General features: G+C 41.8%; 1 protein-coding gene across 1 annotated transcript; it reads left to right on the plus strand.

Moving 5' to 3' along the window:
- The first annotated feature begins 588 nt into the window (after window positions 1-588).
- LOC307168986 (alpha-2-macroglobulin-like) lies at window positions 589-12,347 on the plus strand. The gene is made up of 34 exons (XM_079889307.1): window positions 589-719; window positions 1,935-2,118; window positions 2,185-2,341; window positions 2,457-2,509; window positions 3,079-3,099; window positions 3,190-3,355; window positions 3,427-3,511; window positions 3,585-3,699; window positions 3,783-3,903; window positions 4,753-4,862; window positions 4,937-5,107; window positions 5,184-5,411; window positions 5,488-5,700; window positions 5,778-5,927; window positions 6,272-6,397; window positions 6,489-6,567; window positions 6,776-6,929; window positions 7,022-7,247; window positions 7,337-7,460; window positions 7,533-7,654; window positions 7,735-7,786; window positions 8,147-8,230; window positions 8,320-8,496; window positions 8,624-8,699; window positions 8,783-8,939; window positions 9,028-9,102; window positions 9,176-9,338; window positions 9,413-9,591; window positions 11,116-11,337; window positions 11,424-11,545; window positions 11,746-11,827; window positions 11,924-12,007; window positions 12,085-12,190; window positions 12,277-12,347. Exons 1-34 carry the CDS (start codon window positions 640-642, stop codon window positions 12,318-12,320), a joined length of 4,308 nt encoding a protein of 1,435 aa, XP_079745433.1. The 5' UTR covers window positions 589-639; the 3' UTR covers window positions 12,321-12,347.
- Window positions 12,348-12,552: the final 205 nt, after the last annotated feature.

The following is a 12,552-nucleotide window of genomic DNA, read 5'->3' on the forward strand; positions in this document are numbered from 1 at the left end:
CATAAAATAGGTGGATGGAAACTCGGAATCTAGTCGCGCTTTGATGAACACAAGAACACGCAGTAACCTAATTTCAGACAAATTAATCCAGCTAGCCTATTTTAATCAAATCCACAAATTCTTTTGAAGAATCAAATTAGCCAGAGATCAGTTATCACGATTAGAAGATCTGGCATCTGTCATCCTCTCGGATTTATTAAGCGAGGTGCGAAGAATGGACATGCACCGGGCCTTCGATTTTATTTTTAGTTTTCTAACCTTTTGTACAGTTTCGCGTGAGCACTTTCTAAGACAATAGAAAAAGTGAAATAAACATGGAATTCTTAAAAGAATAACAATTAATGTACATTGTCATTTTTTTTTTTTTTTTTTTTTTTTTGGGCATAGCGTGTGTTTCTGTTTCACGTCAAATGCGTGAGAGTTGGCAACCCTGATTAATTACCGGTGCTCTGTCCAAGACGTTCCGCTTGCCTGAAGATAAAGTGTTAAATCAACCTGTTCTGAATTAATAAAAGCGTTTCATTAACGCTTGCATCAGTAGGCTAATTGAACGGCGTGGATCTTAACAGAAGTGTTGCAGGATTTGTTTTTTTAAAGAGACGTACGCTCGATTTCTCTCTAGTCTTGGATGATTGTTCTATGGCTGTGAGGGAGATTTGTGTTTGGAAAGGGCTTATTTTTGCCCTTTTCCTCTTTGCTGTTGATGGACAGAAAAGGCCGTAAGTATATGGCTTTGAGGTGAACAGAAGGGGCCTAATCTATGCTGATGCAGTTTTAAAGATGGCTAAATGAAGCACTAAAGCCTTGACCGTATGGTAAAAGTTCATTAGTCACGTCACGTTGTACTTTATGGCCACCTAGTGGTCAAAGGATGAATAGGACCCACCAAACTGCTGTTCATTAGCTCTGAAAGTCCATCTGTAGTCAATCATGTATGTATCCCTTAAATCTCACTTTTGATCACCAAAATGACATTTAACCGTTTTTTTCCTTGGAAAAAAAATCTCCTTTCCTTAAAATGGGTTGAATGTAACTCTACACCCATGCCTCATTTAGTAGGCTATACGCGATTCTATGAATATGCAAATTAGCCCGCCCCCACTCACTCACGGCAACTCAGAGATCCACTGTTGACGATCTGTTGATCCGATTACAAGGTAGTTTGTGAGTGTGACGTCAGAAACACCAGCGATTTTCAAACTGTGTTTTTGAGACTGTCTTTGGTTCACTGCAGTTTTAAGGTGAATATACTCAGCAATGGTGTCGACTAATGGTGTTGACCAATGGTGTTGATAAGTCAACACCATTGCTGAGTATATTCTCCTTAAAACTGCAGTGAGCCAAAGACAGTCTCAAAAACACAGTTTGAAATCGCTCATTTCATAGAATCGCGTACTATATATTTGTACATGGTTTGTCTTAAAGCATATTAAAAACACCACATAGACATATGAACAATTGATTTTCACCACAGGGGGACTTTAATGTTAACACTTCATTGACATTAACGCTTTAAAAAAAACAAAAATAAAGCAAGTCATGTTGAAGGGATTTTTTTTGTGCTGTTGGAGTTTCTTGTTCCTCATTGTTTATGTATTTCTGAACAAAATGGCTGTCTTGTGCTCTCATTTTTGACCATGGGAGCCCAGTGTTGCAAAGTCTGTGGTTTTCCTGTGGGTTTTTCCCCTTGCAGCTTAAAGGTTTGTCCCAACCAGAAAACCAACTGCACATACTTACAAATTTGGCGCTCCAACACCCCACCCCACCTGCCCCCTCCAACCCTCTCACTTTGGGCTATTTTTGATTGCAAATTAGGCTAGTTTTGATGCGCAACCCTGTGGCAGCCACTTTCTGTGAATGTTCAACCAATTTGTACATATTCTGCCCTGGTTCCTTATGGTTTCTGAAGCTAAACTTCATGATGTATGTCACAGATTATTCATGGTGATGTTCCCTGCAGTGATTGAGTCTGGATCAGATGCCAAACTATGCATAACTCTTCTGAAATCCCAAGAGAGTCTCACAATGACTGTTTCTCTGCTTGATGACACAACCAGGACAACTCAACTTTTGCAGGAGGTTTTTACAAAGCCGCTTCACCGCTGCTTTAGTTTCCAGGTCTGTCATTAGACGCATGTGGCTTTTTCGTCTGGTTTGTTGTATGTTAACTGAGTTTCTCTGCAGGCTCCTCAAGTAGATAGAGAATCGGTGCAGAAGCTAAAGGTGGAAGTTCAAGGGAGGATCTTCAGAGCGACCCAAGAAAGGAAAGTCATGTTCAGACGATACATGCCTTTGACCTTCATCCAAACAGACAAACCCATCTACAATCCAGGACAAACGGGTGAGCTGTGAATGACCCATGGTTGAATATTATAGAAAGTCCATTATGCTACAAGTTCTGATCGCCTTCAAGTGCATTATGCAACTAATGTGAATGTTTATTGCTGTCTTTGTAGTGAATTTTAGAGTCGTCACCATGGATGCCAAACTTGTGCCTCTTGATCAAATGGTAAGACCTGATCTGATCATTCACCATATTGGGTGATCTGACCATGAACAAATTGCAAATTTAAAGGCAGGGTAGGCAGGATTTTTCTAAAAAACTTTTTCCCAAATTTGTTTAAACTGTCTTTATAACCAATACATAATTAAAATGTAAGTACTCTGAAAAAGAGAGTATAAAAATCGAGTGTCTATAGTCCTCTCAGGGTTTGTGGGCAGCTCCTGTAGCAGCAGGGGTGGTAGCCATGGTAGCGAGGGAGAGTGACAGTCGCCCAGCCAATCATTTCATTCGTTCCGAATGGAAATAAGTAGCTGTGTTTATTGCAGCCCTGAGAGGACTAGAGACACTCGATTTTTATACTCTCCTTTTCAGAGTACTTACATTTAATTATGTATTGGTTATAAAAACAGTTTAAACAAATTTGGGAAAAAGTTTTTTAGAAAAATCCTGCCTACCCTGCCTTTAATGCTGGTTATTTCTACTTGCAGAGTTTTGCACTTTCCTTTTCAATGACTTTGCTGCATGAGTGTGTTTGTGCTTTTAAATGCCTAATATTCTGTCTTTGTGTCTTACAGTACAATCTGGTGGTGGTGGAGGTGAGAATTTGCTCTGGTTCAAGTTGACGCAGCTTTTTGCACTTTTGCTTTGTTTGCAGTATTTCTCTAAACTGTTAATTGTTTTAATAGGACAATCATAATAACCGGATTGGTCAGTGGACAAACATTTCCTCAGTGGAGTGGATATTGCAACTTTCTCACAAGTTAAACCCAGAAGCTCAGATAGGGATGTACACATTGAAAGCTTTTATTGGTGACGGAACAGTCATCCAAGTTTTTGAGGTGAAAAAATATGGTAAGTCATTGTGAATGATGTGTAACCGCAGATCTGAGGACTTGATCAAGAGCGTTTTGTTTCTGGTTTAGTTTTACCCAAGTTTGATTTGACCGTAAACACACCACAGACGTACAGCGTTGCAGATGTGGGACTGAAAGTTGAGGCTTGTGCCAAGTGAGTGACACATTTTATTTTCTTGTCTTGTGGTTGGTCAGTTCTCGATCTTGTTCCTTGTGATGTTTCCCAGATACCCATATGGCCAACCTGTGCTTGGTCAAGCATTTGTGGAAGTATGCCGTGATCCTTTTCCATACTCTGTGGTTCCTGTGGCTACCCCTCCGTGCCTGAATCAAACTGCTAAGGTGTGTGGGTCCTCCCTTACAGCTAAGGGTTTTTCTTCTGCTTGGACTTGACTTAAATGTGCCTATCTCTGTTCTGCTACCAGATGAATGCCACGGGCTGTGCCTCCCTTACCTTAGATACATCATCGTTTTTCAACCCCAAATTTGAGGAAGTTCTTCAAGATTTGTTTTTTGTTACTGTGAACGTCACCGAGGCGGGAACAGGTGAGCTATTGGCTGGTTTGAACCAACGGCATGTTTTTGGAGGATGTTGACTTGTTCATTCGGTGCGTAATCCCAGATCACTATATATACTGATGGTTAAAAATTCAAGGATCATCTGCATTTGTAATCAACCATCCAAAAAGAGGAATATCCATCCCTAAACATAGCATTTTCTTTGGCTGTAAAAATTGAGCTATCATTTTAGCATTGGACTACATGGTCTATGCAACAGAGAAATGTTCTTATTACAGATGCAAAGTCATGTCTCCAAGCATGTCTTGTAATGATTCTTTCTAAACTGCTTGAACTAGAGGGTCATCAATTTAATATCTGGTTTTGTTTGGTAACTGGACACTGTGGAATCAAAGGAAATGAGAACGCAGACTTCTAAAAAAAGAAATTCTAAAATTTCTATATGACTAACAAATGGCAAACAGAATGGGTTTTATATGCTATGAACAAACTTCATGAAATCAACCCCAATGTTGGAAGGAGTTTCTATTAAATCTCAAACCGATGGGACCAGATTGTTTATACTGGTTGCAGAATAGGCCATTCCAGGAAGACACAAGTTTTTAAGACTAGATCCACCAAAATGTTCTTTCAGTCAAAACTCTTTGTCATTGAAGCATGTTTTATTAGATTGTGCTGGTTTTAACCCTGTGAGAAACCTTTTGAAGAAGTTTTTAACAAAATTAACCAAAGTAGTTTAATAGCTAATAGCAAACATTTATTATAAACAGCTGATTTAGTTTTACCATACATTTTTCTTGGCATGAAAATAGCCACAGAAGCTAGCATAGCGTTAAAAACAAACATTATTTGGTGCGTATGTTTCTTTTTCCCCAGATGTGGTTATGTCAAAATATGCAACCGTGTCCATTACATTTGAAGTCGGCATGGTCACATTTTTGGACCTCCCGGAAAATTTTGAACCTGGATCAGTGATTAATGGAAAGGCAAGTAAAAGTTCATCCATTGTCGTAGAAGCCTTCTCATTGGTTCCCTTTCCCAACCTAATCTTTCCCAATAGATCTCAGTGTCTCGTTTCGATGATACTCCAATTGCGAACAAAACTGTGTATCTCCTGGATAGTAACAGCTGGCCCAACAAATTGCTGTTGAATCTAACTACAAACCAGAACGGACTGGCCATGTTCTCCTTCAATACTGCTAAACGTTCTAAAGCTGCTCTATATCTCCTGGTACGGCTTGCTCTTTGTATTTTGTGAAATGAAGACTTCTCTCTCGCATGAAACTATTCCATTTGTTGTTCCCCAGGCAAGTGTGACTCCAGCAGTTATTTATGGTTACAAATTGCCATACTTCACTATAGATACGAGGGTTGTTCAGCTTCGCCAACTTGTTTCTCCCGATATTCCATCAATTAGTGTACTGACTATAGTGAATCTTGAGCAGCCACTCAAATGTGGTGCTGCGTTCCCAGTGACGGTGAAATATTCTTTTGTTGGAGAGGCTGGTAGCTACAATACTGAAATTATCTATATGGTAAGTGGAGACCAGTTTTGTAGTGATTTCGATGACTGCTGGTCTGTTTGTCCAGCACCTGTTTGTCTTCTGTCAGGTCTTGTCCAGAGGAGTTATTGTACTCCATGGAGGTTGGAAGGTCACAGCAATAGCTGGTGATGCAGTCACGAGCGGCTCCGTGTCGTTCCGGCTGTCTGTCAGTATCAAAATGGCTCCAGTGGTTCAGATTCTGGTCTACTGCGTTCTGCCCAGTGAGAATGTACTTGCTGTTAGTGAGTCTTTTGACACTGAAACGTGTTTACAAAAACAGGTAGGATGTGCACTAGCATCTTTTGGCTTCAAATGGGGAACAGTGTGTCATACAGCATGTGTTGGTTCTTGTTCCAGGTGTCTCTGAATTTCTCTCCTGCTACGGCTGTTCCTAGTGAGGGAAATGTTTTGACCGTCTCTGCTCAAGCAGGATCCCTGTGTGGTCTCAGCGTTGTAGATCAAAGCATCTGGATCTTGGAGCCAGGAAGACATCTGAGTCCTAAAATGGTATCCATGTTGATTTAAATACTTGTTGGACTTGATTGACATTCATGTTCAGCTTTAGAATTTGAATCAACATGGATACCGTCCTAAAATGGTATCCATGTTGATTTAAATACTTGTTGGACTTGATTGACATTCATGTTCAGCTTTAGAATTTGAATAATGCTGATGGATCAATTTGACAAACCTATGCTATTATGATGTGGCTGTTATGATTACTGCAGTTTTAGTGTATGTTGAACACCTAACATGATAAACTCTTGACATAACATGCCAAACAAATGCATTTAGTTCAAGAATTTTCCAGAAACAAGTGACATACCAACTCTATTGTTTCATGGTCCCAGGTGTTTGACTTGCTCGCGGTGAGATTGCTATCAGGTTACCCATACAGCGTTGAGGATGAGTGTGTAGGTGTTCGAAAAGTAGTCCGTCGAGATACTCCTATAGATACTGCCTATGCAGCCTTCGAGGTAGAAAACCATTAATTACCATCTAGTCACTGAATAATACGGAGTCATTGACTTTAAATCTGTCTTGTGTTTTGACTTGTTACTCTGACAGAGCGTGGGGATGAAGATCGCAACAAATCTCGCTTTACAAACCCTTCTTTGCCAGCAGTTTCAACCCATCATCCCTGAAAGTAGGTCTATGTGGATTAAATGAACACGTTCTCCATGATGTGGTGAACTGTCCTTGAGCTAGGGGAGGTTATTCCTCTTTCTTTGTGATTTGACATTGGGTGTTTTTAATCTTATTATAAATGCAACAGAGGGGCGGTTGAGATCCTTTGTAGCTTCAGAACTAAAGTGCATGCAGAAAGCAATAACTAGTCTTGTCTTTTATTTCAGCGACCTCACCTGCTCCTTCAACTGATGTGGTTAACTTGGCTACGGCTGCTGCTGCTCCTCCAGAAGCAGAAAGTGCTGGAGGCAAGCACTCTTTTAAAGTGACTGTCAGGAGTTACTTTCCAGAAACATGGCTCTGGCAGCTTGCTCAAGTGGGGTTAGTGAAGCATCTTGTGTGTTCCATCGAAAGTAACTTGCCCACAGTTTTTACTTCTCCAGTTCTCATTTCTCTCTTCTGCTGTCCTTCAGAGACACTGGCTCCATAAAAGTTCCTCTCAATGTTCCTGACACCATCACCACATGGCAGGCGGAGGTATTTTGCCTGTCCTCCACAGGTTTTGGTCTGGCCCCTCCTGCTGTCCTGACAGTCTTCCAGCCCTTCTTCCTGGAGCTCTCCCTGCCATACTCCATTGTCCGTGGGGAGTCTTTTAATCTGAAGGCCACAGTCTACAACTCTCTGTCCAAGTGCATCATGGTGTGTCATTGTTTATTTTCCATTATATGATGGATCTGTATAGAAAAGTTCCCATGTCTTTGCTCTGTGCCCTGATGTTTCATTGGCAGGTTAAAGTAACTCCAGCTTCATCCATGGCCTTCACTCTTAAGCCGTTTACTGATCCGTATTCGTCCTGTCTCTGTGCCAATGAGAGAAAGACCTTCAAATGGGTTCTCTCAGCTTCTGTTCTCGGTCAGTTTTGGACTGTCTATCTCTAAATTGAGTGTATATTAGGTGTTGCTCACTTTCTGTCCGTCACTGCAGGAGCTTTCAATGTGACTGTCAGTGCTTCAGCTGAACCGTCCCGGACTCGATGTGGCACTGAGGTCGTGACAGTGCCGACGAGAGGACGCATTGATGTAGTTTCTCGAAGTCTACTTGTCCTGGTGAGTGTTAACCAGTCTTCTGGAGTTTGATCATGGAGCTCATGCAGCTTTACTGATGGGGTGTTTTATTGCTTTTATAGCCCGAAGGACTTGAAAAGACAAACACCCAGAGTTGGTTACTGTGTCCAAAGGGTTTGTTTGCACTCAATGGCCCGGTTTCACAGACAGGGCTTAAATTAAGCCAAGATTAGGCCTTAGTTCAATTAATTCAATTCACATTTATTAGGACGTTTAAGTTGCATTTATAAACATGCCTTAGGAAAAAAAACATTACTGATGTGCACCTTGAGACAAAACAATGGCACTGACTTAGTTTTAAGATATGTCAGTGTAAGTTGCTTTCAGTTAAAACGGCTCAAACATGCATTTTAGTCTGGGATTAGGCTTTAACTGTGTTTGTGAAACTAGGGGTATGATTCCCAAACACATTCTCCCCGTGCAGCCAAGCATTAGCCTAGCGCTCAATGCTGATCCATTCTGTTCTGTCCCTAGGAAATGTTCTTTCTAAAGACGTGACTCTGACGTTTCCAAAAAACGTGCTTCAGGAATCAGCCAGATGCTCAGTTTCAATTCTTGGTAGAGTATTTCACTGAGTAGAAACAGACAGGTGATGTTTGGCAGAATAACTTTGTTTCTGATGTGGGTTTATGCTTGACCTCTCGTAGGGGACATAATGGGTCGTGCGCTGAAGAATCTGGATAGGTTGTTACAGATGCCATCTGGCTGTGGAGAACAGAATATGATCATTCTTGCTCCCAATATTTACATCCTGCTGTACCTGGACGTCACAGGGCAACTCACGGCAGCCATCCGAGAGACCGCCACAGGCTACCTTCAGAGCGGTATGGGTGACCAAATCCGCTAAATATGTAGGGAACACAATTCCAAGGAGGTTTAAACCTGCTCTTCCCATTTTGAGTCAGGAACTCCCTTCCTGACCAATTTACATGTGGCTTTTGACCTAATCAGGATACCAAGGACAACTGAACTACAGACATGACGATGGTTCATACAGCACATTTGGTTATGATGAATCGAATGCATGGTGAGTTTCACACTGTTCTACTGTTGTGTATAATCTGTTGTGGCACTAGCAGTTTGTAAATTCAGTTTGTACTCCACTGCCAGGTTGACCGCCTTTGTCCTGAGGTCCTTTGGTCTAGCGAGGCAATTTATTTCCATTGATCCACGTGTCCTGCAGAGTGCAAAGAATTGGTTGACCAGAAAGCAGGGTTCAGATGGCTGTTTCATGCAGAAGGGAACTCTGTACCACAACGACATGAAGGTGCATTACATGTTTCTTAAAATACGCTCTAACCAATAGACTTGGTGTGAGACCGTTCTTCTAAATAAAATGTGCTGGTGTATTTTAGGGTGGAGTTAGCGACGGCGTGACCATGACCGCCTACATTGTTTCATCGCTGCTCGAACAAGGCGTCCCTGTCACGGTAAAAAAATCTCCAGTCTCCTTGCAGAGGACCTTTCTGTTCTGGCTGCTTTCTATTTGCTTTGATTTTTCAGGATCCCGTCATTACCAAAGCTCTGTCATGCTTGAGGCCTGTTGTTGGGAACCTGGGAAACACCTATGCCATGGCTCTGCTGGCCTACACCTTCAGTCTGGCTGGAGAGACTACCACTCGATCACGGCTTTTAACTGCCTTGAACAACAATAGAATTTCTAATGGTGAGCTATACCAGCCTCTTGAGATGTTGGTCCATCAGGTTCTTTGGTATCAGCTTTCTCCCTTCCGTCCTAAGGCTCTAAGCTCCATTGGTCTCAGACGACATCTGGTGATACTCTGGCGGTGGAGATCAGCTCTTACGTGCTGCTAGCAGTTCTCAATGTAAAGCCGAAGCCTGCTCTGAGCTATGCTAACCGCATTGTCAACTGGCTGGTGGCCCAGCAGAATCCCTATGGAGGCTTTTCCTCCACCCAGGTGCCTCTGACTACCAAACATGAGCGCAATCACCTAGGCTACGTTCAGACTGTCAGTCCAAATCCGATTTTTGTGCATATTCGATTGAAATCTGATCAGATTTAGCAAAAAAATCACATGCAATGTAACTTTTACAAATCCGTTTCAAGCTACATCCATACGGGGTTTGGATGGATGTAGCTTGAGACATGCTTGTAAAACGGAGATGACAGCGTGGGAAAAAGCCGCTCATACCAGCCTCCCACGGTTCTGCCGCTGCCTCAGAGGACGCAGTAGACCAGCGTGACGGATACACATTATCATGTTGTAAAATTTAAATAAAACATCTCTATTGCAAACCTCTCCATGTTGTCGTATTTGGCTTATTCCTACCAACGCCACGTCATTTCCATAGAAACTAGGGCTGCACGATATTGGAAAAAAAATACATTGCGATATTTTTTTCCCCAACGATATATATCGCGATATTGCGAGCCATCAATCCAGCCTAAAGTCAATAATTACCATTCCATGACATTAATAATTTCACTAATAAGCAAGCTTCATTACAAGTGACAAAAAGGTTACTTAATATTTTATTCCAAAATTAGAACATATTTCTGTCAGAATTCAGTGAATGTTCTACGCAATCCAACGTGGCGGTGCTCTTAACAGATGTTTGTTTGTTCATTATTTCCTCAAAATAAGTAAAAAAAAAAAAATCTTATTCTCTCTCTCTCTCTCTCTCTCTCTCTCTCTCTCTCTCTCTCTCTCTCTCTCTCTCTCTGTTTTCGGTGGTGATGCAGTGTTCATGTAAACGGCACCTAAAAGCTGTCAGAAGAACCAGCAAAAGTAATGATTATGAATATGTAAAATATTGCGATGAAACATTTTAATTGTTTATTAATAAACAAGTGTTTTCTGTGTCGGCTTACTATTTATTAAATCCAGGAAATTGGATAATGAAACACTGATTAAAATTAAGATACAATTAATACAAAACGAAATTCGTTTTAAAGAAAGGCTTTGTGCTTTCTGTTTGAGGTTTCTGTGAAAGCTTTAAAGCAGTCTTTTAGTGCCGCTTTGAGCGGTCGCGTCCGTAATGGAGAATTGTCACGTAACAGCGGCACAGCGAAGCAATCACTGTGCAGGTACGCGGAACGTGCATGTCACCCCAGCAACAAGCCATACAACAAACTTGTGTTTACTGTGTGCTACTGGTGCTACCGTTCTCTTCTCTTAATACACCATGGTGGTGCTACTACCCTTCACATCGCATGTTCCGGCGATGTGACTATCGCTCATGCGCACATCGCAATGTCGATGTTAAAACAGAATATCGTTCAGCCCTAATAGAAACCATTGCAGATATTCGGAAAACGAAAGAGCTGCATGGAAATCGGATCTGAACTGTTGCAATACACAGTGTGGACTTCAATCATTTTAGATCAGATTCCAATCGGATACAGAAGAAATCAGATTTGGACTGAGAGTGTGAACGTAGCTTTATAAGAGTGGAGTTTTGAATCTGGTGCTTGTGTTTAGGACACGGTGGTGGCTCTTCATGCCCTGTCTGTTTACGCAACTAAAGTGTTCAGCTTGAAAGGCTCCAGCACTGTTACCGTACAGTCCCCAGTGGTAGGAGGAGACTCTTATAGCTTTAACGTGAATCAAGACAACAAGCTGCTGTTTCAGGAGAAGCCGCTGAAGAATGTTCCTGGCAAATATAGTGTTAAAGCAAAAGGATCCACTTGTGTGTCTGTGCAGGTCTGTATATTTACCCCATCTATTTCTGTTTCTGTTGTGCACGTCCTAATTCTCCTTGTTTTGTTTGCTCTGCACTCATACTGTAGGTTGCGTGTTTCTACAACATCCCAACACCCATTGAAGCCAACGGGACGCTGAGCATTGGCGCGAAGGTGACTGGAGACTGCAAACCGCTAGGAGCCAATCTCATGTTGAACTTCACGGTGAAGTAAGAATAGCTTTGGCTTTGTGGCATTATTTTCCTGTTATCTCTGTAAAGCTGCTTTGAAACGATCTGTATTGTAAAAAGCGCTATATAAATAAAGGTGACTTGACTTTGTGTCTTGAAACCAGCTAATGGTTCTGAAAAGGAAGCTGCTTTCTTGATCCTGTTGATTAAACTTCCAGTTCTTCATCACCCTCATTCAGATACAACGGCGTAAAAGCAAGCACTAACATGGTTCTAGTGGACATTAAGCTCTTGTCGGGCTTCACAGCAGATACGTCACCGGTACGCACGCAGATTAAGATGATTTAGAAAGTCTCAAGATGCTTGAAGCTCCTTCAGATGTAATTGTGTTTGTAAACGATGGTCTCTTCCCCTTAGCTTGGTTCTTCACCCCAATCTTTCGCCCCGCTAGTGAAGCGGGTTGATTCTGGAGATGATCGTGTCCTAGTGTATCTGAAAGAGGTGAGACTGTGTACACTGGGAATATTCACTAGCTGCCATCCTCATGAGTGCTGTTGTTCATTCATTCTGTCTCGCAGGTTCCCAAGGGCGTCCCCATGAGTTACACTCTGCAGCTGAAACAGGTTCTTGCAGTGGAAAATCTCAAGCCGGCAGTCATCAACGTTTATGACTACTATCAGACAAGTACACTTTCATCATCCTAGTCTTGCTTTTGCTCTGCTATATTCTCTGTTGAACATGATCCAGCTCATTTTCTGTTCCTCTTTCAGGTGATGCGTTTGAGACCACATACACGTCCCCCTGCATGCTTTGAATCAGAACAGGCTACAGGACACACGACTTGAATAAAACTGCTTTTATACTATCAGTCCATTTGTTGCCTCCCTTTTGTTCCTCAGAGACGTTTGTTTGAATCAGGAAGTTTCAGTGTTCATGAGTTTCTATTTGTACTGTGACTTCAGATCCTTATAACATGGCTCACTCAGGTAGTGTATGTGTATGTGTATGTGTATGTGTATGTGTATGTGTATGTGTATGTGTATGTG

Source organism: Squalius cephalus, assembly GCF_949319135.1.
Source record: "Squalius cephalus genome assembly, chromosome: 12".
Taxonomy (NCBI): domain Eukaryota; kingdom Metazoa; phylum Chordata; class Actinopteri; order Cypriniformes; family Leuciscidae; genus Squalius; species Squalius cephalus.